Source organism: Gallinula chloropus (genome assembly GCF_964237585.1).
Source record: "Gallinula chloropus genome assembly, chromosome: 20".
NCBI lineage: Eukaryota > Metazoa > Chordata > Aves > Gruiformes > Rallidae > Gallinula > Gallinula chloropus.
The window spans coordinates 3,051,378-3,072,338 of record NC_140105.1 but is presented as its reverse complement, the minus strand read 5'-3'; the positions used below and the strand labels follow the sequence as shown (position 1 = coordinate 3,072,338).

At 46.5% G+C, this 20,961-nt stretch overlaps 2 protein-coding genes across 2 annotated transcripts in view; one reads left to right on the top strand and one right to left on the bottom strand.

Moving 5' to 3' along the window:
* OGFOD3 (2-oxoglutarate and iron dependent oxygenase domain containing 3) overlaps nucleotides 1–1,005 on the top strand; it is a gene marked incomplete at its 5' end in the record, with an annotated part of 39,652 nt that extends 38,647 nt beyond the window's left edge. The window contains one exon of the mRNA XM_084273463.1: nucleotides 803–1,005. Coding sequence (XP_084129589.1) covers nucleotides 803–939 — 137 coding nt within the window. The 3' untranslated portion in view covers nucleotides 940–1,005. The remainder of the gene's footprint in view (nucleotides 1–802) is intronic.
* An 18,607-nt stretch (nucleotides 1,006–19,612) lies between these two features.
* LOC311199531 (urotensin-2 receptor-like) lies at nucleotides 19,613–20,760 on the bottom strand (the record flags this gene model as incomplete). The annotated part of the gene is made up of 1 exon (XM_084273642.1): nucleotides 19,613–20,760. One exon carries the CDS (start codon nucleotides 20,758–20,760, stop codon nucleotides 19,660–19,662), a length of 1,101 nt encoding a protein of 366 aa, XP_084129768.1. The 3' UTR covers nucleotides 19,613–19,659.
* Between the last annotated feature and the right edge of the window lie 201 nt (nucleotides 20,761–20,961).

The window sequence follows — 20,961 nt, the reverse complement described above, 5'->3', positions numbered from 1 at the left end:
GGCTCCATTCTGCTGTTTTATCAGGTGGCATGCTCACATATCTCTGCTGTCCTTATCAAATAAGTGCCTTTCACCTTGATGCCTCTTTAAGGCCTGCAAAACTCCAAGGCAGGGTGGTGGTCAAAGCTTGGAAAGGGTGAAGCACGGGAGTAAGCACTTGCAACTATAAAACAGTTTCCAAGCCCATGCATCGATGGAATGGCTCTTCCTAAGGAAAATGACTTCGTACATGACTGACAGATAACCTTCTAGCCAGGCTGAAAGATAACTTTCTGAGCAGGCTGAACAGGGAGTGATCTGGCTGTGCACAAAAAGCTATAGCAAATACTTAGTACAATGCTGATAAGCTGTAAACCTGCTGAGCATTTTTTTACTGAAGACTTTTTACCACCTTTGTAGTACTTCCTCCTTCTTTGGTCTAAAATTAGAGCCCAGATGAGAAGGGGAGCAAGGGGGAAGTCAATACACTTTGCTGCCAGTCAACTAGAATTGCCTTTTTTTTTTTTGGAGGCAAGTAAGAACTGGCTTCAGATGTTCTTGGCTCCCTCCTGCCTTTTATAAACTATGAGATATGGTGGAATTACGTCTCCAGCTTTGTAGCACAAAGGAATAAAGTATGTTTTAAACAGTACATAAAGCTGTCAGAGCGCAGCATCAGCTCATAACAGTTTGTCTTTGTGATGACCTGTGGGCTCTCAGGTAGCTAGGGAACAGTTGGACTGAGAAAACAGCAGAAGTGTGTAGAGAGCTGACAGCTGAGCGGCAAACTCGATGTCACTGGTGAAATACTTTGTCTTTACAGGCCGGGTTTCCTTTTTCACCTCTGGATCAGAGAATCTCCACCGGGTGGAAAAGGTTCACTGGGGCACTCGCTATGCCATCACCATCTCCTTCACCTGCAACCCAGACCACGGCATCGGGGATCCGGTCTTGCCGTGATTCCTCTGCGGTGGAGCACGAGGTCAAATGGAGTGAGAGAAGCCCTGCAAAAGGAGGGGAAAGAGGGAGATATCATCTCACATTGAATTAGAATTTCCCAGCTGTATTAATACACTGTAATACATCTTATTTTCCAGTGTCCTCTTTGATAAACCTTGCCTTAAAGACCATATTAAATTTGGAGTATTCTGCAGATGGTTTGCCTTCCTGCCCTAAAGGGACAGACTACAAAGAAGAGTCCTGGAGTGGGCTCTTTATTTTGTTTTACTGTTCTTAAATTCTTCAGCTTGAGACAAACAATCTTTTGGATCACACTGCTGTTACCTGTTGTTTAATTATTTAGACTCTTCAGTTACTAATGCGCTGTAGAAACCACGACCTAAGTTAATAGTGAGATCTGTGTTATTCTTTTGAACATGCCTTTTGTTGAGAGGAATGTGTTCTCCTTAGCATGGGCATTAGTGGGCAATGAACCTGTGATCTGACTACTGGGACTTACTTGAATTGAATTACCTTAGATACTTTCTGCTGTCAACTGGGAGTAGTTGATGCCAAGTCAGAAATACAGTTCTCTGGTTACCCAGGAAATATACTGTACTGCTTTGGGATTGCAAATGCTGTGGTGTGCTAGGGAATGTCATGACATCAGATCCCCTGATCATTCCCAACTCACCTAATTTTCTCTGAGGGATAATGAAGATGATCAGTCTTCCTCTTGGAAGCCCAGCATTAAGGGCTCTTTGTGGAGATGGCTTGACCATGTAACCCTGTACTTGAAGTAAATGCCAAAAAGGAGAGGTGGGCAGAGCTAATCAGTCCTCTGGATTCATCTGAGGATTCATTGATACCTAATTCCCAGGTAAGGCAGGAGGATTTGGGAGGAAACAGCTGAGAAGGAAGCTAGTTTTGATGTGTGTTTCCATCTGTCAGCTCTGGCCTCCTTAGACTCCTGTAACCTTTGACTTGCTCTTGGAAGGCTGGCTAGCAAAACCACATGGACCAGCAGACTGGTATGTGGGAACTGAGGAGAAAATTGTGTCCTGTGTTTTAAATTGATATAGTCTTGAGCTGAAGCTTGATAATAAAACACTTTCAGCCCTAATAAATACAGGTTTTTAATGTAAAGGAACTTATTTTTCAATTGGTGACTCAACATCTTGGGTTATGAAATGTTTATTGTCAAAACCAATGTTACCTGTTTCAGAAAGTTTCTCAGTAGTGCTTGTGCACTCCTCTTTTTCACTTTAGTATGAAGGCTTGTTTTCTATTAACTAGGACCTTAGTCTGTGGTGTTCCTTGAATAATAAATTGCAAGGACTTCAGAGAAGAAGGAATGTTTGCATTGTGGTACAGATAAAGTAGCAAACAAATACATAATCTTGTCAACTACCTTGCTTCCTTACTACAATCAAAAAAACTTTTGCAGGTCAACTCCTTCATAAGCAAATGGTAGGAAAATCTGAATTTTCTATTCACAAATTCTGGAGTAACCAAGTTGAATTGCTTTAGAGTCTCTATCATTTCTGTGAAACACTTGGGAAATCTGGAGGTGTCCTTTGATTTGTTCTTATTTTTAGGTGTATGGTTTTCCCTTTTGTTTTAATCTACCCTTTTATGGAAAAAAAGACTGCTGAAGATCATTGTGACAAGACACTTGGACTTGTTCTGTTGTGAGTGTTCTTGTTTGGCACACCAGCAAGATGAGTCTTCTGTCATTTCGTTTCTTTTGTTCTCAAACCTGAAAGAGTCTTCCTTGGCCATGCTAACAAGGAAGAATTATGTAAATGGCTGGATGCTGTGAACTAATAAAGTCAGTTGGGTTCTATATCTAAATACTTGTCTCAAGGCCTGTTAATTCCAAGAAATTTTGCATTATACCCAAATTGTGAGTCTACATGAAGTCAGACCATGATGACCAGCAACTGCTTTACTGGCTTAAAACTTAATTCCCAATGTTACCTGGAGATTTACACGTAGAGCATTCTCTACACAAACACCTGATAGCAGTGGAATCTAAATATGAATAGACCTGCTTGGATTTGGGTTGGGATTCTCCAAGTTGAGGTCCCATGTTCCAAAATTCTTAATGTCACTCTAAGTCCTATCTCTGCTGGCAACACTGTTGTGCAAATGGCTTTGCCACCTTTCAAAGTGTTTGTTGGTCACTTCTCTCTCTCTCATGCAGTCTTTGAGTTTCACTGAATGAAAATGACACTTTCAGAGCTGTCCTCTAGAATGCTGCTCACCAAGGTTGTGTTAGACCATGGGGGGAGTCGTAGTTGATCTCCTCTTGGCTTTTCATCTTTTGAAGACCCCATGTACTGTACTATCTCCTGATCATGGTGCATCTCTCCTATGAATTGATTGTCATTCAGAAATAAAATCAAGTTGGTATTTGTCTTTGGAGTGTTTAAGCTTCAGTAATGTGGTCAATATGATGACCAAACCTGTCAAATAGAATCTGTGGAAAAATACATGCTGCACCTGGTAGGAGAATTCATCTTTTGAAAGAAGTTTAATAATTCAATATGCTGTATGTTTCAGTGCTAACCAAGATTTTTTCTGTTTGAAGCTTCAATGTCTGGACTACTAAAAGCAATATATAGATCTATTAAGAAATTAAATAGCAAAGGAGGAAGTGCAGCACAATCTAAAAGCTGCTGAACAGCCTCCAACAGAAAAAGAACTGTGGAAAGGCTGAAGTTCCTGGACCAGAGTGGAATTTGCAGAATTCACTGATCATTAGGTATAAACTTGGCTTAATTTATGAGAGTCCATTTAAATATCCTGGATAACTTTTTATTAGGTGTATCTTTTCCCAATTTTTGACAGATAACTCTGAATTTGAAGTACTTTAATTGCTGTCTGTCCTTTTTCAGGTTCAGCCTGCCTGTTGCTACGGGGAAATGCAGTGTTTTGTTTCTGAAAACTGATTATGCTGGACAGGATTTGTTCTGTTCATCTAATGCCAAGCTGCTGCAGGCAAGTGTTCTCTGATGGAGCAGACTGTGAGAGCAGAACTTGGCTTGATGTTTCCCAGTTGTGTGAGAACCTTTGTCAAGAGCCCTTGTGGTTCAAATCAAGTAAAGCAAGGTCAGTGAGTGTTCAGTGTGAATTGGGGCTGAGTCCTGACAGTAAATTTACAGCCTTGTACCTGAGAGCAACCTTGTTACAAGCATCTGGGAATGTTAATTTGGTTTTTGAAAGGAAAATATTTGTAAGGAAAGATAAAGCCTGCTTGTGTGATAAGTCCTGGGGTGAACTAGAAACTATGGCAGGAGAGCAAACCAGAGTTTGTCTCCTTACTAGGAGTCTGAGCTGGAGCTTCCTGAAGGCTTCTGTGGAATTGTACTGCTTTGCAGGCTATTTTTCCATTTAAAGGCTTTGGGGAATATCAGGAGCTCCTGTAAAATCAACAGGTATGTGATAAAGTTAGGATTTTAGCATAAACTTAGTTTGCAGGCCTGTAGCATGCATTCTCAGTTTCTTTTTTTATCCCCTCTTGACAGGATTCTAGGAACTGAAAGTGGACTTCTGGGCATTTCTCATGTATAAAACTTTGTGTAAACAGTGGTGGACCTGTGTGTTTTAATTCCTCATAAATCAACTGAGGGTTTGGAGGGATACATTTATGTGGAGATTTTCCTGATTATGTATTGTCCACCTGAAATTCTAAGCTCTGTCTTAATGAATTTCAAGTCCAGAAGTGTTTCCTAGTATACTTAGAAAAAGATTTTAATTTGGATTTATAGTAGAAATTTAGCTTCATATCTTATTTATTTTACCTCAGCAGGATACTTTCTGAGGCTGTAGCACACAATAATGTGCATATTAAAATAAAAGTGGAGCTGAAGTGGCATTCATGACTATGCTGTCAAAAAAATCTGGGGCTTGTTTTCATTGTAATTTTTGGTATATTTGAATTTCTCCCTTACAGCTTCCCCTTCCCCAGTAAATAAGCATAGCTTTGGTTTTAATACAGAATTCCTCACGTTCCTTCTGTAATCCAGGTATCCTTACATGGTGTTTACATGTGAATTGCATCTCTCTAACATCATGTGTAGCTTTGTGTGATGCTTCTGTCTTGTTTAATTTCTAGGACTAAACCCAGGAAATGTTGCTGGAGATCAGGGCTTTTTGAGGGGAAGATAAAACACAACCAACAATGCTCCTCTTTGCCCCAAGCAAGGGAAAAAAAAAATCCCAATGCCTGTCTCTTCTTTTTGAGTCTCTGGTGTGGAAATCCAACCAAACATTCCAAGAACAGGAGAAGAGTTATTTCCTTTTTGAACTGCAGACAGCTCTGGCACACATCAGCCACCTTAGCCTCATTCAGAAAGGCATCCTCCTCAGGACATCTGGGTAAGAGCCAGTGTGAAGTTGTGTCATGTAAAAAAACCCAAAAACCTGTGAAGAGCTAGAGTGCACTCTGCCTTACCTCTGGTTTTGTAAAACTTCTTAGGAAGCTGAAAATTTATTTGCTGAAACCTGCCAGACAACTCTTAATAGAATCCCAGACTGGTCTGGGTTGGAAGGGACCCCAAGGATCACAGAGCTCCAACCCCCCTGCCACAGGCAGGGACACCAACCTCCAGGCCTGGAGCTACACAAGGTTGCCCAGGGCCCCATCCAGCCTGGCCTGACAATGCAGTTATCTCTGAAGTATCTCTCTAGGCACTTTTTATCTTCCATGCAAGTGCTAGTGGCTGGTACTAGAGCTCTTCAGGATGGGACTGTCCAAGGAAAATCACTCTGTCCTACTTCCAGACTGCACATCTTTGATTCTGTCCATCATCTCCCCTCAAATCTCTCCATTTATTCAGAGACTGGTTCCCTGGAGTTAAAGGAACTTTCTTTTCCTCTAGAACTATTTAGCCAATGCAGTGTATCAATTGAAGAAGTATTTCTTAGGGCAGTGGAATTGTCAAGTGTTGCTCAATTTTTAAGGTTTTTCTGGAACCATAAGAAAGGACAAAGTCTTTACTCATTTTGTAATCCTTTAGTTGCACTGTAGGAGATGTGCACCTGATCCTCAGTACCCTCCACTGAGGTTCTGCTCTACTTCTTCATGCTTGCACAACATCTGGAAATGTAGTTCTCTCCCTGCTCACCTTCCCTTTCCTGTGAGGCACCCACTTTGTTGGAGATCTTTGTCCATTCAGACTGCATGCAGGCAGGAAGAATCTCCCTTCTCTGCCTCAGCATGGGCACAAAACAAGCACTCAAGGGTTTCTCAGCTGACAGCACACAGCTCAGGAGGTGATGAGCGTCACCCTGTCACGCTTATTAGTGCCAAGAGCCTTGAGGTCTTCCATCTTCACAGCTGACTGCCTGCTACCTTTGAGCCTTGCTTTTTTTCATCTCAACTGGAGCTTGAGACCTCCTGACTTTGTTTTCTAAATGCTTTTAGCACCTCCAGATGGCTTGTGAGTCAGTGAATTCCAGCGTGCTGCAAAAATTATCACTTTCAATATAAGTTAAGCACGTTTCCACTCTGTACCTCAGCTTTGCAGCCAGCCATTAGAACTCATCCTCTTCCTAATCATTCCCCTTGAATTAAATACTTCAGCCATAAAGCATGCACAGGCAGTAATCAAAAGCTGTTCCCCAGCTCAGTTGTACAAGGAGATATTTGAGATGTTCAGGTCTAAATTAATTGTGCTGTCCTCTGTGTGACTTGCAGGGCTGAAGGGGTTGGAGAGCTCCATTTGTCCTGCTCCCAGGGGCAGGGGGTGCAGTAGCACTGTAGCTGTGTGCATGCTTACAAGGGCTGATGGATCAGTTACAAACAGGATGAGGATCCTAAGGAACAGCAATAGCCTTTTGGCTTAGACCACTTGACAGAAGTGAAGGAAAACTCCCAAACAACCCTACAGACCAAACCCAGAAGCTCTGAACCTTAAAGCCTTGTTTTTAACAAATGAAATGGACTGAATGAGTGAATCGATTAACTTAAAAAGCAAATGTCATTGCCTGCCCATCAGTGGAACAGGGTTACTGAACCTTAGTTTTCTTTCCTTCTCACTGGGGACAGATACACAGGGGACAGACAGGCAGGCAGCAATAGACAAGGCTCAGCTTGGGTTGCTGACTTGCCTCCAAAGGCTGAGGCCACCACTTAGCTCTAGCCATCTATTGCTGCTTCCTACATGCTGCTGAGGGCTTGTTTGTGGTACAGAGAAGGAAGGCAAAAGTGGTAATAGGACCAGGATATTACAAAATCCTTTTTAAATGACCAAGGTTTTAGTTCTCCAACAGTGGTGACGTGCTTGTTGAAGGCATTTTGAGTAGTCCAGCTGCATCAGACTGTTTCACATGGGAGAGAAGTGTTTTCTGGTTTCCTTCCAGGCCCTGAAAGGTGAGGACAGCATGTGTACATCTGAGCCAGCTTTGTTCATGGTGCATGCTGGCGATTCAGGCTCCTGTCACTGTGACATGTAATGTCTGGTTCTAAATTAGCTGCAATGAAATTGAGAAGTATTATTTTCTTGGGAAGAATGGATGTGTGGACAGAATGCAGGACTTAATGAGCTTTTTCTAATCTCAGTCTCCTTCAAAGTACCAGCCTGACCATAAATATTAAGGTAAGGGGTTTTTTTTAGAGATAATGCCTCAGAATGCTTCCTACCACATAAGGATTTACTATTCCTAACCAGCTAAAAAGCTGAAACTGATTTGAAATATGAAAACTCCCTAAAACCAAGCCTTTTGCAACATTTCAACTCAAAGCAGACCTTTGCATTGGAGCAAGGGTTAAGCCAGCCCTTGCCAGGGATCTGCACCAGTGACTTGGTGAAGATTGCTTGTCCTCTCTGTGCTTCTGTAAAACAAGTCTGTTATATTGGTACCTGAGTTAACTGCAGCCTTTTTCTAGTCTTAATCCTTACAGACTGCTCCTGGTCGTGTCTGATAGCAGGGGAAGGTGCCACCAGCCTGGCAGGCACCTTCCTGATGTAGCTCCCCAGCAGCTGCTGGGGTGTCAGATCAGCTGCACGTTTCTCCTTCCACGAGACAGTTACTCTAAACAGTGAAGAGATGGTGTTTACCCTTGGGGCCAGAACTCCATCAATTTGTCCAGTTTATGTTGGGAAGAGGCAGTAAAACTGATGCTTACAAGAATTCTGACTGCACACACTTGTGTGTAGGAAACCAGGGAAACCCTTGTGTCCCCTAGCCCTGCACAAGGTGGGCGGTAGAGACCACCCTGGGAGGAGGCTCAGGGTATGGTGGGGGCTGGATGGTATATGCTCTGGCTGTCCAGTCCCACCTGCAGTCAGGGATGGGGAGGACATATCCACAAGATGTGGAGACTCTAAGGGAGGTGGTAGCAGCAAAACAGGCTCAATGGGGGCACAGGAGGTAATGCCTTGGCTCTTTTGTGGTGCTCTGCAGGATGTGGCAGGTGATGGGAAGGGTGAGCCATGCCTTCCTGCTGTCCAAGAGGTGCTGAGAAGGAGCAAATGCTAAATCTGGATCACAGCAAGATCTGACATCCCAAATGACACTTGATGGCAACTGGTATCACGCTGTTATGTGTGATGGTGAAAGGTAAAACTAACTGATGGCCTGGGGACTTCAGCAGAGTGCAGGATCCCTTCTTCACAAGAAGAGACTGAAACAGGTTTTTAGAGATACCTCACTTAGTATTGAGAGTTGAGATCAGCTTGCAACCCTTCTCCAGCCATCCTTTGCTAACAGGACTCGAGTTACTGACTTTTTGTGGCTGCTTAGGTACAGTGAGGAGGGGAGGCTGGCTGGAGGGGCAGGAAATTCCTGCTGCCCTTTTGTGCTGCAAAAAGGTACTTTGGCAGGGACTGTTAGCAGGAAGACAAGACCCTGACAGCATTGCTGTCATCCTCTTCTCAGCACAGCATCTCCTAAATCCATCATAAAACTTAGGGAATGGAACCCATGTGGCTGCCTCTGGAGCATACACCCCCAGAAACCTGAGCAGTGCCCAGCAGGAAGGACCAGAAAGCACAAAGGCAAGGCTGAATGATTAAAACAGGTAACTTTTTTGTAAATTTAAAGCTCTTCTGGAAATTCTAACTGATTTGCAAAAATGTTTTGCATAAATCCTTACTTTAAAAAGGACGTTTCAGGAAGAATAGTTAGGAAAACTTCAGTTATGGGGTCATTCCTTGATGGAATCACTTCCTTGGTGAGAGGATTGATGGGATCCATGGCAGTGTGACAGAAGCCATGTGGTGGCCTCAGGCTGAGCTGCCTGCAGGACACCTGCCAGCCCAAAGCCCAGCCCTGCCATGGTCTTCCTAAAAATCACTGCCCTGGGAGTGGAAGTGGAAGTGGCCCCAAATGCACAAACATTAACCCTCCAGGGCAGGATATATTTAGTGCTGATGAAGCTAAGGGTGGGGAAGGAAGCAAAGTCATTGCCTGGTTTAAGACAGCTGCTTTACTGATTTGCTATTTAATTGTTTAGTTAAAGTAGATGTCTCAGCTTTATTAATTGAGAAGAAATTACCAATTCTTTTTTATTTTTAAAAAGAATATTTAAAATCACTTAGATCCCAGCACGAGCTTCTTCACTTCCCATCTCAGCCCAAACCCAGGATGGATGAGCTCCCTTCATTTGGAGCAGTTTGGCAAAATATTCAATTAAAGACCCAGTGGAGTAATGGACTAGTTGTCATTCCAGGTTGTTTGTGCTGCCTGTTGGAGAGTTAGAATGGGTTTGGATTCCGTTTCATTCAACAATTTTGTAACCAGGGGTAACTGCAGAGATGACGTCGCTTCGTGCTGTTGTGAGGAGGCTGTCAAGGTTGTTGGGCTTTAAAATCAACCCACTTTGGCTCTTCAGTTTTGCAGAATTTACCTTGCAGAGTTTGCTCTGAAAAACCTGGTTTTTTTCACAGCATTTAAGCTAAAAGTGAAATCCAAGAACTTTGTGGATGCCTTTGTGTAAGGGATCCCCAAGTCTGAGCATCTCCCCAGCCATGCAAGATCTGGCTTTTTCCTAATGTCTTCTCCCTACCAGAAAATGTCAGTTTACTTCAGTCTGAAGTGCACTGTGAAGGATGAGGTTCAGCAGAGTCTTTATTGTATTCCTCTTTATTTTGTGTGTACTCCAGACAGGACCAAAGCTCTTGGATGCTCTAGATGCTTTTCCCTTTGGAATGGTTGGATGGGGCCCTGGGCAACCTTGTGTTGCAGGTGTCCCTGCCTGTGGCAGGGGGGGTTGGAGCTCTGTGATCTTTGGGGTCCCTTCCAACCCAGCCCAGGCTATGATTCTATGATTCCTTCCCTCAAACTTCTCCCAAAGACTCCTCAAATACAAGTCTTTCAGTTTCAAACCTGCCTGAGTTCTCATACAGATCCTTGACAGTGTTGGTGCAACACTAATGACATGACAACAAGCTGTAAATGCTTTGGTTTTGTTTGTTTTGAGCACTGCCTTGCAGATTCCCCAGAGCCAATGGAAGTTAGTCCAGGCTCCAGAAAGCATCCCCCACATGAGAAACCTGCTTCCATTATCAAACACTTCCAACAGAAGAAACACACCAGCAGGGACAGAAACGTGAAGAGGGCTGGAAAGCTGTTCTGCTCCTGGGCTCTGTTAAACACAGGTACTTTGCTATTCTGTTTGCACTCTTGGTTTTTAGGAAGGGTAGGGAGAGAGGACCAAAACCAGGACACCATGAGGCAAAGAGCAAGTGCCTTTGATGACTGAAGGCAAAGACTCAAGAGAAAGCTTTCCTGCTCTCCCCTGGCTCTGTGGGTAAGCAAAGGTTTTCAAATCTGGGGAAGGTGAGCACTGTTTTGGAAGGCTAAATTTAGCAGTGATTAAACGAGCTCTTAATTAACGAAATATTCCCCCTGCTTGCCTTTCCAAATTATTCAATAACTGAACAATTATAATGAGCTCAGCAAGTAATTACTCTCCATTCCAGGCACTGCCCTCGCCAACTGCAGCCTTCGGAACCACCAGCTGTTAATGGGCTGGGAAATGAAGCCTGTGAAGTGTGAGGCAAGCAACTGAAAACTGAGCAAGAACCCCCTCCCCCAGGCTCAGAGGCAGAAGAACTGCCCCAGGCAGAGTCCTTAAGTGTGTGGTCCCTTCCAGGCTGAAGATCTACCATAAAAGTTATTAGTGAGTACTGTATTTTCATGGGTGCTCTGGCAAAGATACAAAGGTTCCTGATGCTTTTTCTGCCTCACAAGGCTTTACAAAGCCTCCTTGGGGTCTGATGTGCATCTCTAGAGAGGGAAGCCACTGCCTTGCTCGCTGACCTGAAAGGCAAACAGAAGGTGCAGCCCAAACTCTCTGAGAACACAAGTCTTAAAGACATTTCCCGTTGCAGCAGGATAAAAGTTGTTGGGTTGTGAATTCAGCCATTTACTGGTCTGAGCAATTTTTTTAAACAAGAACAAGCTGGAGTGCACTGAAGCTTTTCACCCCTGATTTTTTAAAACAGATTTGAAGATGTTTCACAAGCACATCCTTTCACGGCCCATCAGTTGTATTGGTTTAGCTGCCTGGAGGTGGACAGTGAATCTGATTGGGACAAGAAGTAATTATTTTTGGCTTGAATTGGGGGGAAAAAAATACCACCCAACCTCCCCTAGAAAGTAAAACATCTCAATCCTTTACAACCACAAGGCTGCCAAAACAGATGTACCAGCCTAAATGAGGGGAGAGCGGGTGCTGAAGCTGGAGCAACAGTAAAGGAAACTCTTGTCAAATCATATTCCCAGCTCTGCAGAGGTAACTTCTGTAATGTAGCTGAAGGATTTGCTTATAGCAATCACACTTGCAGAAACATGCCCGCTTTCTGATTAGGTTGTGGAAATCAATAGCCACTTCTGCCTTCTCTGCAGGCAACCTGACTCCACAGGTTTGAAATTCAAGAGGAATGAAATTTTCCCTTGAGCCTTGAAACTCTCACTGGGGTGTTAGAGTGTGATGGGTGGTGGGTTGAACTACCTGGAAGCAGAGGCCCTGGGAGAGGCTGTTGAGAGGGAAATGTGGCACAAAGAAAGGACAGACAGTGCAGAGACAGAATTAACTGTAAGATTACAGTAAGAACACAACAGATGGCATCAGGCTGGGGCAGCCACCAGTGCTGGGCACGTGCTCCCTGCTGGAGCCCGCTCAGGGTGTCCATCTCTTCTCCACCCTGGGTGTAAAGGCATGAAGTTGATGTAGTATTGTTTCTTGAGCCTCCCCTCAGCCTAAAGCATTTTCTCAGTGGTCTCATTAAGATTAATGAGTAATTCAGTGTGACACATTAACTATTTCCCTTCTGCATTCTGCAGGTAGCGGAGCTGCCTGCTCCCTCCTCCCCACAGTCCCTCTTGTCCCTGCTTTCCTGGGACCCCTCTGGGGCACTGAACACCAGGACTTGAGTTGGGAGGGTGGGAAGGGGGATGCAAACAGTTTCCTCAGGCTGTGAAGTTATAAAGTTTTTTCTTGTTTTTTCTAGTTTTTCCCAAGCCTTCTGACAGGTACTTTTTTTCTTCTGAATTACAGAGATAGTGAATACCCAGCACACACCATGCCTGGTAAAGCAAATGTTAACTTAGAAACTGGATGGAGGTAAAAGACTAAATGATGCTCCAGCTCTGTCCCCATCCTTCCACTGTGATTTGTGTTCATCCCCTCCACTTAAGGCAGCTCTCTAAGGAGCTTTTCCCCCATCACTGGATGTCAGAGGCTGTGGAGCTTTATTTTCTCATCCAGCCTGAGAGAAGCTGCTGGCAGTGCTCTGAAGTTTGAGACATGTTTGCTATAGTAAACTTGCTTTTGTATTCAAACAAACAAACAAACAAACAAGAGCAGCTAAGCAAGTTACTCTGTTCTTTGCTTCTGTTGCTGGGAATGACTCGTGCTGCACATCAGACAGGCGGAGATTCCTTGACAGATTTAATCATTCTAAAAAGATGCCAACAATTAAATGACAGGGAAGCTCTGCTGTGTTCAGCAGTTGGTGATGAGCAGTGGGACAATTCTTTTCATTCAGCCTCCTCTGCACTGTGATCCTGCTGTTAGCACAGGCTGCAGCACAGGTTCTGCCTGGGAGGGATGCCCTGCCTTTACCTCCCTGACACCAGTGCTCCCAACCAGTAACATGGGGAAAAAGAGGCTGCTGGGAGGTAAAGAAGAAAGATTTTGCTTCCCTACCATCTCTCCTGCCATTGCTTCTCACCCGAGGAGGGGCTGCAGAGGGGGTGTGGATGCACTGGAGTGATGATGCTTTTAGCAGAAGACTCATTTCTGCTGGGTTCCCAGTGAAACCAGCCACACACAGCTGCCAGGGCTGTGGGCTACACCCTCATCTTTGCTGACTGGCTGCCACAGACTAAAACCAGAGAAGTTCTTCTGGTACTCAAACATTTTCTCAGCTTGACCAAGCGAAGCCCAACTCCCTGCAAGTCCCCTCTGCACACAGCACCTTTCATCCAAGGCTCTCAAACCATTCTGCACACATCAGTGCTGTCCTAAAGCACTTGTGCAGATGATGGAGACAGTGTTGCTGTTTTGTAGGCAGTTGACCAGCAGCACAAGAAGAAGTGACTTCCCCAGGGTGGGGGGAAGCCGGTGGGGATTTTGTATGAGAAGTTGGGATGTGCCCCAACATTTCAGATCATCTCTCTCTCTCCAGCTCTGAGGGTGAGTGCTGCCTTGATAGGCATCTCCAGCATCCAAACCCTTGTAAAGCTTTTCTGGATTTCATGAACTGCTTTGCTCTAAGGCTGTCTGGGTTACTGAGCAACAGCAGCAGTGCTTTTAGGATGCTTTTTATGGCCTGTGAGTCCCCACCAGCAGATGATGTGAAGATATATGTCTACTGTTGAGTGGGATCAGTTTCCCCTGCTGCTGTGAGGCACGAGGCAGGCACGAGTGCTGCAGACTTCCCAGCTCGTCCTGCTCTTTAATCTGAACACTGCCCAGGGCCAGAAAGCTGCTTTCCAAATGCTGTGGCTGGAGGCGACTAGGGTTCCAGCTGGTTTTAGAATAATGTCATTCCCCTGAGATCCTCCCTTTCTGCAGTTCTAAATGAAAGAAAAAGAAACTCTCTTCTAAAGAAAAAACAGGAACTCCAAGCAGTGGGGTTACTGGGATTTTGAGTGGTGTGATGCTGGGAGGTGGCTGGCAGCCTGTGCTCCTGAAAGGGAGGATGCTGCAGGAGCCCAGCCCAGAACACAGCTTGTCTGGTGGGACCTGCACAACCCTTAAGGTTTCAGTGTCCTCTCTATGTCAAGAGTGCTGCTGTGTCTCTCCCCTTGTTGGGTTACTACGTTACAGTTCATTTACCTTCTCCTTTCTCCAGATTTCTGAAAGATCAGTTCAATGCAGCCTGAGGAGTTAATTGCTCTGTCGTGCCTTTTCCTGGGAGGCTTCTTGCAAGAGCCAGCCTCCTGGCTCTCAAATGTCACACTGCTATTTAAAAAAAATAATAATAAAAAGGGTAGAAGAGTTGGGAATTTGATGGATGTCCCTGCTGAGGTCTGCAGGAGCACACACATGGAGCAGTGACTGTCTCGAAAAGGCTGTGTTTGTGGACACACCACATTTAGCTTCAGGAATCTCCCTTGCTTTGTTTGGATGAAATTCTGTTTGGGTTTAGTCAAGTATTCAGGAGCTGAATTCGAGATGCTAACAGGAATGCACAAGGGAAGGCTAAGGGTGTCTCAGGGAGACACTGGCCTAAACAAGCTCAAACAAACTGAGCAGGTTTTACCTCTCCAGCCTTAGCACTGCTTCTGTTTTAGTGCTGTGTCCTCTGCTGAGCACGGCTTCTATTGCTGCATGGTTTGATTTTGCACAAACTTAGCTGATGCTTTCTTAACTTGTCACCTTGTTTCTCACTCTAGAAGCAGTCCTAGTGTTAACAGAAATGTTTCATTTAAATTACAGATGGAGAGAACCAGAAAAGTAGAGCTGAAATGCCAGAAGATCTAGTCAGGATTCATTTCCCCCTTTCCTCTTTAATTGTCCCTTTCTTGGGCAGGGGGAAGGCAGGGATGGGGATTGAGCTGATACGCAGCACACAAGAAACTTGGTGTGGGCAGAAACCTGGATTCCTGAGCAGAAACAGCAATAATTTTTTAATACCTTTTAATGTATGTCCTATTTAGGGCTTTAATAAACCTCCACAACTTCTTCAGTGCTGAGTGTCTGACAGAAGCTCGCTGCATCTTAGGGGCTCGGCCAGGTGAACCAGCAAAAGTCAACGTGGACCATCCAAACCCTCTGGACACTTTGCTGCCAGCTGACATATCCTTTCTCTCTGCTGTGTGTTAGGTACGTTCCCAAAGAAGGGCAAAAAAGCTTGTATAATAATATTATCAACAACAATAACTTCACAGGGTACTTCTGTCCTGTGAAGCTGCTGCTAGAGTTGTCAAGATAAAGGAATATATTTCTTCTAAGCCACAGCAATTAACTCCACAACTCTCCAGTTCCCCAGAAAAACTCAAAACTAATGGTAGCAACCAATACTACCAGTCAAAACTACCCCAACTGGGCTAAACTGTAGTTAGTCCCTGTCTCTGGGTGTTTCAGTGGGTGCTGGCAGTGAGGGTGCTGTGCAAAGTGACAGGACTAAAGCCACTCTGGGTCTGGAATACAAAGGGAAGAGAGGAAAGGCAGGAGTTCTCTTCACAACAGACTTTTCCCCTTCAGATGCTGTAGCAAGTTTATACTTTAAGGATGTTAAATGCCATTAGAGAGTTTGCTTCTGCTCTGCTTGTGTGCAACCACTGTGTTTTCAAGCCTGAAATAAAAAGCCAGTTTTCCTCCCAGGACCTGAGGATGGAGGTTGCTGCTGCCGTCAGAGGGACTCCGAAATGTGATGCTAAGAGCTGAGCAGCCCCAAACCAACCAAACTTCCCCACAAAACTTTCTGAAGATTTCTCCAGTGCTGCATTATCTCCTCCCCTGGCTTGGGGGCTCGGATGTGAGGTTGGTGCCCTTTCTCCTCTCATCATGCTGATGGGGGAACATATGATGAACATCATAGATTCACAGGGGTTGGAAGGGACCTCGAGAGCTCATCAGGTCCCACTCCCTGCCAAAGCAGCTCCTCAGCTCATATTGCACAGGTCGGTGTCCAGATGGGGCTGGAATATCTCCAGAGAAAGAGACTCCACACCCCCTGGGCAGCCTGTCCCAGGGCTCCCTCACCCTCACTGGGGAAAAGTTCTTCCCCAGATTGGTGAGGAACTTCCTGTGCTCCCACTTGCAGCCATTGCCCCTTGTCCTGTCCCCACAGACACTGAAAAGGGGCTGCCCATTTCCCCCTGCATCCCATACTTAAAATATTTCACAGAATCATAGGGTTTGGAAGGGATCTCATGCCCCTTCTCCTCTGTTAATGCAACCAGGCAGCAGGCTGTGCATTTTGTACCACACAAGGTACAAAGTGCTCCTGAAATCATCTCAGTTTCACTGGCTTGCCTGGTATTCAATCACCCACTAAGCCCCCAAAATGCCTGCTACAATAAGGACTTAAAATGTTAATGATTTGCTCCCACTCGTGATTAAACTGTAATGTGGCCCCTCCCACCATTTAGTGCAGATTTGGTTTTAAAAAGTGAGGAGAAAGATGATAAAAAATGTGATTGAAGGTAAAGGCTTCAAAAATTCAGTAAGGTTCAAATGGATTCTCCTGTGTCTGGGGACAACAACCAGTCTCACTTGTCCCACAAAGAACCAGCGTTTTCTTCTTTCAAGTGAAAGGAGAAGAATTGCTGTTGCTGCAGGAGATCCTACCCTAGATTAAAGGAAGGAAAGGGCACTCAGGATGAAACTGCATTTCTTTCACTGTCTGGGTTAGTGGTTTGGGTTTTTTTTTTCTAATACCCCTGAGGCATATTGGAAAAGATTTTTTCTAGTGATTAAACTATTTTCTCTCTTGCAAAGCATGTATGGAGTTTTGCAGGGACAGCCTCTGCCCCAACAATATAAAATGCCATTGCCTTCCCCCAGATTTCCATTTCCCATTTCAGTGGAGAACTTGCTGTGCTGCTCAACCTGCAGTGAAATTTCAATTGTAAGAAAGAAACCACCCACATTAACCACCCTAGGATTACGATGATCTGGGGAGGAGAAGTGAGCCCAGGGTGCACACTGCTTGGAATGTAGGAGAATAGCCAAAGTAAAACTGTTTTGAAGGAAATCACCACGTTTTGCTGCCTCGTAGCTGGACTGGCTTTCCTGTTGTTACTCCAGCCCTGGCCTGAGATGCTTCAGATTTACCCCAAGTGAAGAGATAATGCAGAGCCTGTGAAGCCCCATCTTCTGGATTCTGGTTATGTGTCTATCTCAGTTTTCAGAAACTTTGAAGGTCTCTGGGGTTGTGGAGGAAAGAGGTGGGTTTAATCTCTTTCCATGCATAGAGAACAGCTCGAAGTGCTTTACAGCAGTTCTGTGTGGCCTGCACACAGGGAGATGTACCCAGGGGAGCTGGGGCTGCCCCTGGATACAGGGTTCAAGGCCAGGTTGGATGAGGCTTTGGGCACTCCGATCTACTGAGGGTGTCCCTGCCCATGGCAGGGGGTTGGAACTAGATGATCTTCAACATCCCTTCCAACCCAAAGTGATTCTATGACCCAAATCAGGGTGAGTTTTTCTTTCTGTAGCCATAAGGAATGTATTTTTTACCTCAGAGGTGGGCACATAACACATGTAACACCCAGAAGGGACGTGGCCATGCTTGGCTCTGCCAGGATGTCTGTCCAGCCACGCCGTTCTGCTTCCCAAGCGCAGGACAGCACAGCACAGCACACCTCACAGGCTGACGCACGCGCTCCAGCCCTCCCACCCCACCTCTGGAGTTCAGTCTTATCTCTGCTGTTCTTATATGGGAGTGACTTCCAGCCTCGGGAACGGGAAGCAAAGGAAAAGTAACAATGACTGCAGAATGAATAAGTAAAAAATAACCTAGCTCCTGAAAAGTTGTTCCTCAAAGCTGTTGGAAGACAATTCCCTGCCAACTCCCAAGACCAACTGTGTTAGTGCCCCTGATTTCTATTTATGCTGCCCAGTTTGGTAGTCTGCAGAACACTGGGACATGACAAAGAGGTCACCAGTGCTTTGAGGTCAGTCCTGCAATACAAGCAGTTGTAAGGGGAGTTAATTTACTCCCCCCTCCCTCAAAAGTTCCCCAGCAACTGTATCTGTAAGAAGAATGCCCGATTCCTGGCGCAGGAATGTGCTTCCCTGGTCTTCATCCAACATGTGCCCCAAAGGCTGTATTTTTCTGCTGTCAAGTGCATAAAATCCAGCACGTTGCTGTCAGTGTTCTCTGCTCCCAACCCCTGGCTGCGGTGTCAGCACTCTGCATCTCTGCTGTAGCACAAACATACCCTAAAGTTTGGCACGGGACATGAGAGGATCACCCAAAGATGCAGGAACCCAGGAACTGCAGGGCTGGAGTGGGACTCCTCTGGAGTGGATGGGGGTCAGGGTGTGCCTTAGGAAAGTGGAAAAGACTGTTCCCTTCAGAGCTCCCGGCTGTTTCAGAAGTCCCTGGGCATTGCTGCCTGCTCACAACTTGTACCATGCTTTACTCATCTGCAGCATCTGTCCCGGAGCAGGAAAGGGGAATATCGAACCCAGCTCCATCCCTTGACCTGTTCAGGGAACAGCTGGGTACAGCCACCTCTCCCCTGGTACATAACTCCCCCCCACACCCCAAGCTGGGTGAAGAGACCATGCAATGGGAAACCTGGTGATGATCTACTTTTTAATCAGCATTTATTATATAAAATGAGTTTTTTTACAATTGGTTTTAGATGCTTAAAGGCATCTCTAGTATCTGTGGTGAAGGTTTACTATGAGATGCTCATTGGGGAGAAAATCAGCAGAATACATGGAGGCAAAAGGCTTTTGCTGAAATGTCACCAATAGATTTGTCTCTTTATGAAACAGGTTTCAGTCATTTTTCTTAGAACCTCAGGTCTTTGATCAATAGGATTACAAGACATTTTTCTTTCCCAGGTAAATTTTCAGTTTTTCAAGCCCTGGTGACTGGTGAGAAAAGGACCAACTTTAAAAAAAAAATAAATAAATCAGTGGCAAATTCAAATCACCTCAGGCAGAGACCTTAAAAAATTACAAGGTGGAGGTTTTTTTAGGTAATCCTGGGGTTTCTGACAGCTTACCTGGTGGGTTTTCAATGCTGAGATTTCGAAGTGCTGCTGCAATGAATTTTAAAATAGAGATTTTAAGCTTGATGAAACTGTAGTGCAACTATAATGTAACAGGAAATAGGAAAAGGGGCTTAAAGGTCTCTTTCCACACTCCAGAAACAGACAAGGGTAATATATTGTGCTCGCAGCTAAACTGAGCAATACCAGGACAATTTCAGACTTGTGCCAGCTGCAGCCTGAGGAGAGCACAGAAAAACCACACAGGAGACACGGTGCGGAGCTGGAGCTGGGCAAAACTCAGCAAAGGTGGAAAGAGTTTGTGGCAGAACCGAACAAAGCATCCACCTCATCTTCTGCACCCACAACCCAGAAGGGTTTGTCCTGGCTGGCTGCTGGCTGCGGGCAGGACCCTCCTGACAGCTCTAAGCCAGATGGAAATTCAAACACATCTCACAGTCCATGGGTTCAGGCAATTTCTTGCCCCTAACTGGAGTGACCACCAAAAAATAAGGTTTTAGGACCCTGCAGGGTGAAGGGGTCCCAAAGCCCTACCTTGGCCAGACGCTCTGCTGGTCCTGGTATCTCCGGAGCGCCTCCTCTTCCTCACTTGTCCTTCAGCGTGGCCATGCCCAGAGCCTCGGAGCTGTAGTCGTACTGGTTGCTGGAGGACATGGACCGTCCCCAGGAGCACTGGAGGTTGGAGCCCCTCTTGCGAAAGGAGGATGTGAACCTGTAAAAGTTGCGGTGCCTGTTGCGCAGGTACTCCCGGTAGTTTTTGGTGAGCAGGGTGTAGAGGAAGGGGTTGATGCAGCTGTTGCTGTAGGTCAGGCAGGTCACCAGGTAGTTAATGCACTTTTGGGTTTGGGTGGTGAGCTGCAGGGAGCTGCTGTAGAGTCGCACCAGCTGCCAGATCCAGAACGGCAGGAAGCAGGCCCAGAAGACCAGCACGATGCTGAAAATCATGATGAGGACCTTCTGGCGGGGGGATCTCTTGCTCTTCTCCTTGTGGGGGGGGTTCCTCTGGGACTCCAGGTAGGTCCTGGCCAGGCGCGTGTAGAGGAAGCCAATGATGATTCCAGGGGCCATGATGCTGGTGCTGAAGAGCACCGTCAGGTAGGTCCGGTAAGCGTCCACGCTCCAGGTGGGCGCACACATCCTCTTCACCTTGCCCTCTGCTTTGCCCCCCTCGGTCAGGGTGACCATCAGCATCATGGGCAGAGTAAGGAGCAACGAGACCGACCAGACGGCCCCCGCCGTGACCTTCCGGTAGCCCCGCGACCGCTTCAGGGTGTCCAGGGGCCGGGTGACGGCCAGGTAGCGCTCGGTGCACATGAGGGTGAGGGTGAAGATGCTGGCGTGCATGGTGAGCAGGTCCAGGCTGAGCAGGATGCGGCACCCCAGGTCCCCGAAGTACCAGTCCTGGGCCAGGTAGGTGCAGACGATGAAGGGGATGGTGGAGAGGTAGAGCAGGTCGGCCAGGGCCAGGCTGACGATGGAGCTGTACATGGGGGCGGCGCAGCGCGCCGAGTGGCACATCACCACCAGCGTGTAGACGTTGCCCGCCACCCCGGCCACGTACATCACCGACAGCACCGTCCCGAAGGCCGAAGGGATGAGCAGGGGGCCGCCCCCGGGGGGACCGCCGCCGCCGCCCGCCGCCGCCGAGGCGTTGCCCCCCGCCGCCGCCGTCCCGTTGGGCTCCATGGGCGGCGGCGGCGGCCCCCACAGCGTCGCACCGACCCCGGAGCTCCCGGCCCCGCCGGCGGCCGCTCCGCCCCCCGCGGGAGGCAGGGCGGTACCGGGCCGCCCGCGGGGCTGCCCCCGGGGGAAGGGCTGCCGCTCCGCTACCCCCCCGACACCCGGCCCCGCCGGGGCTCCCCCTCTCCGCGGCCGGAGGGAGAGCGG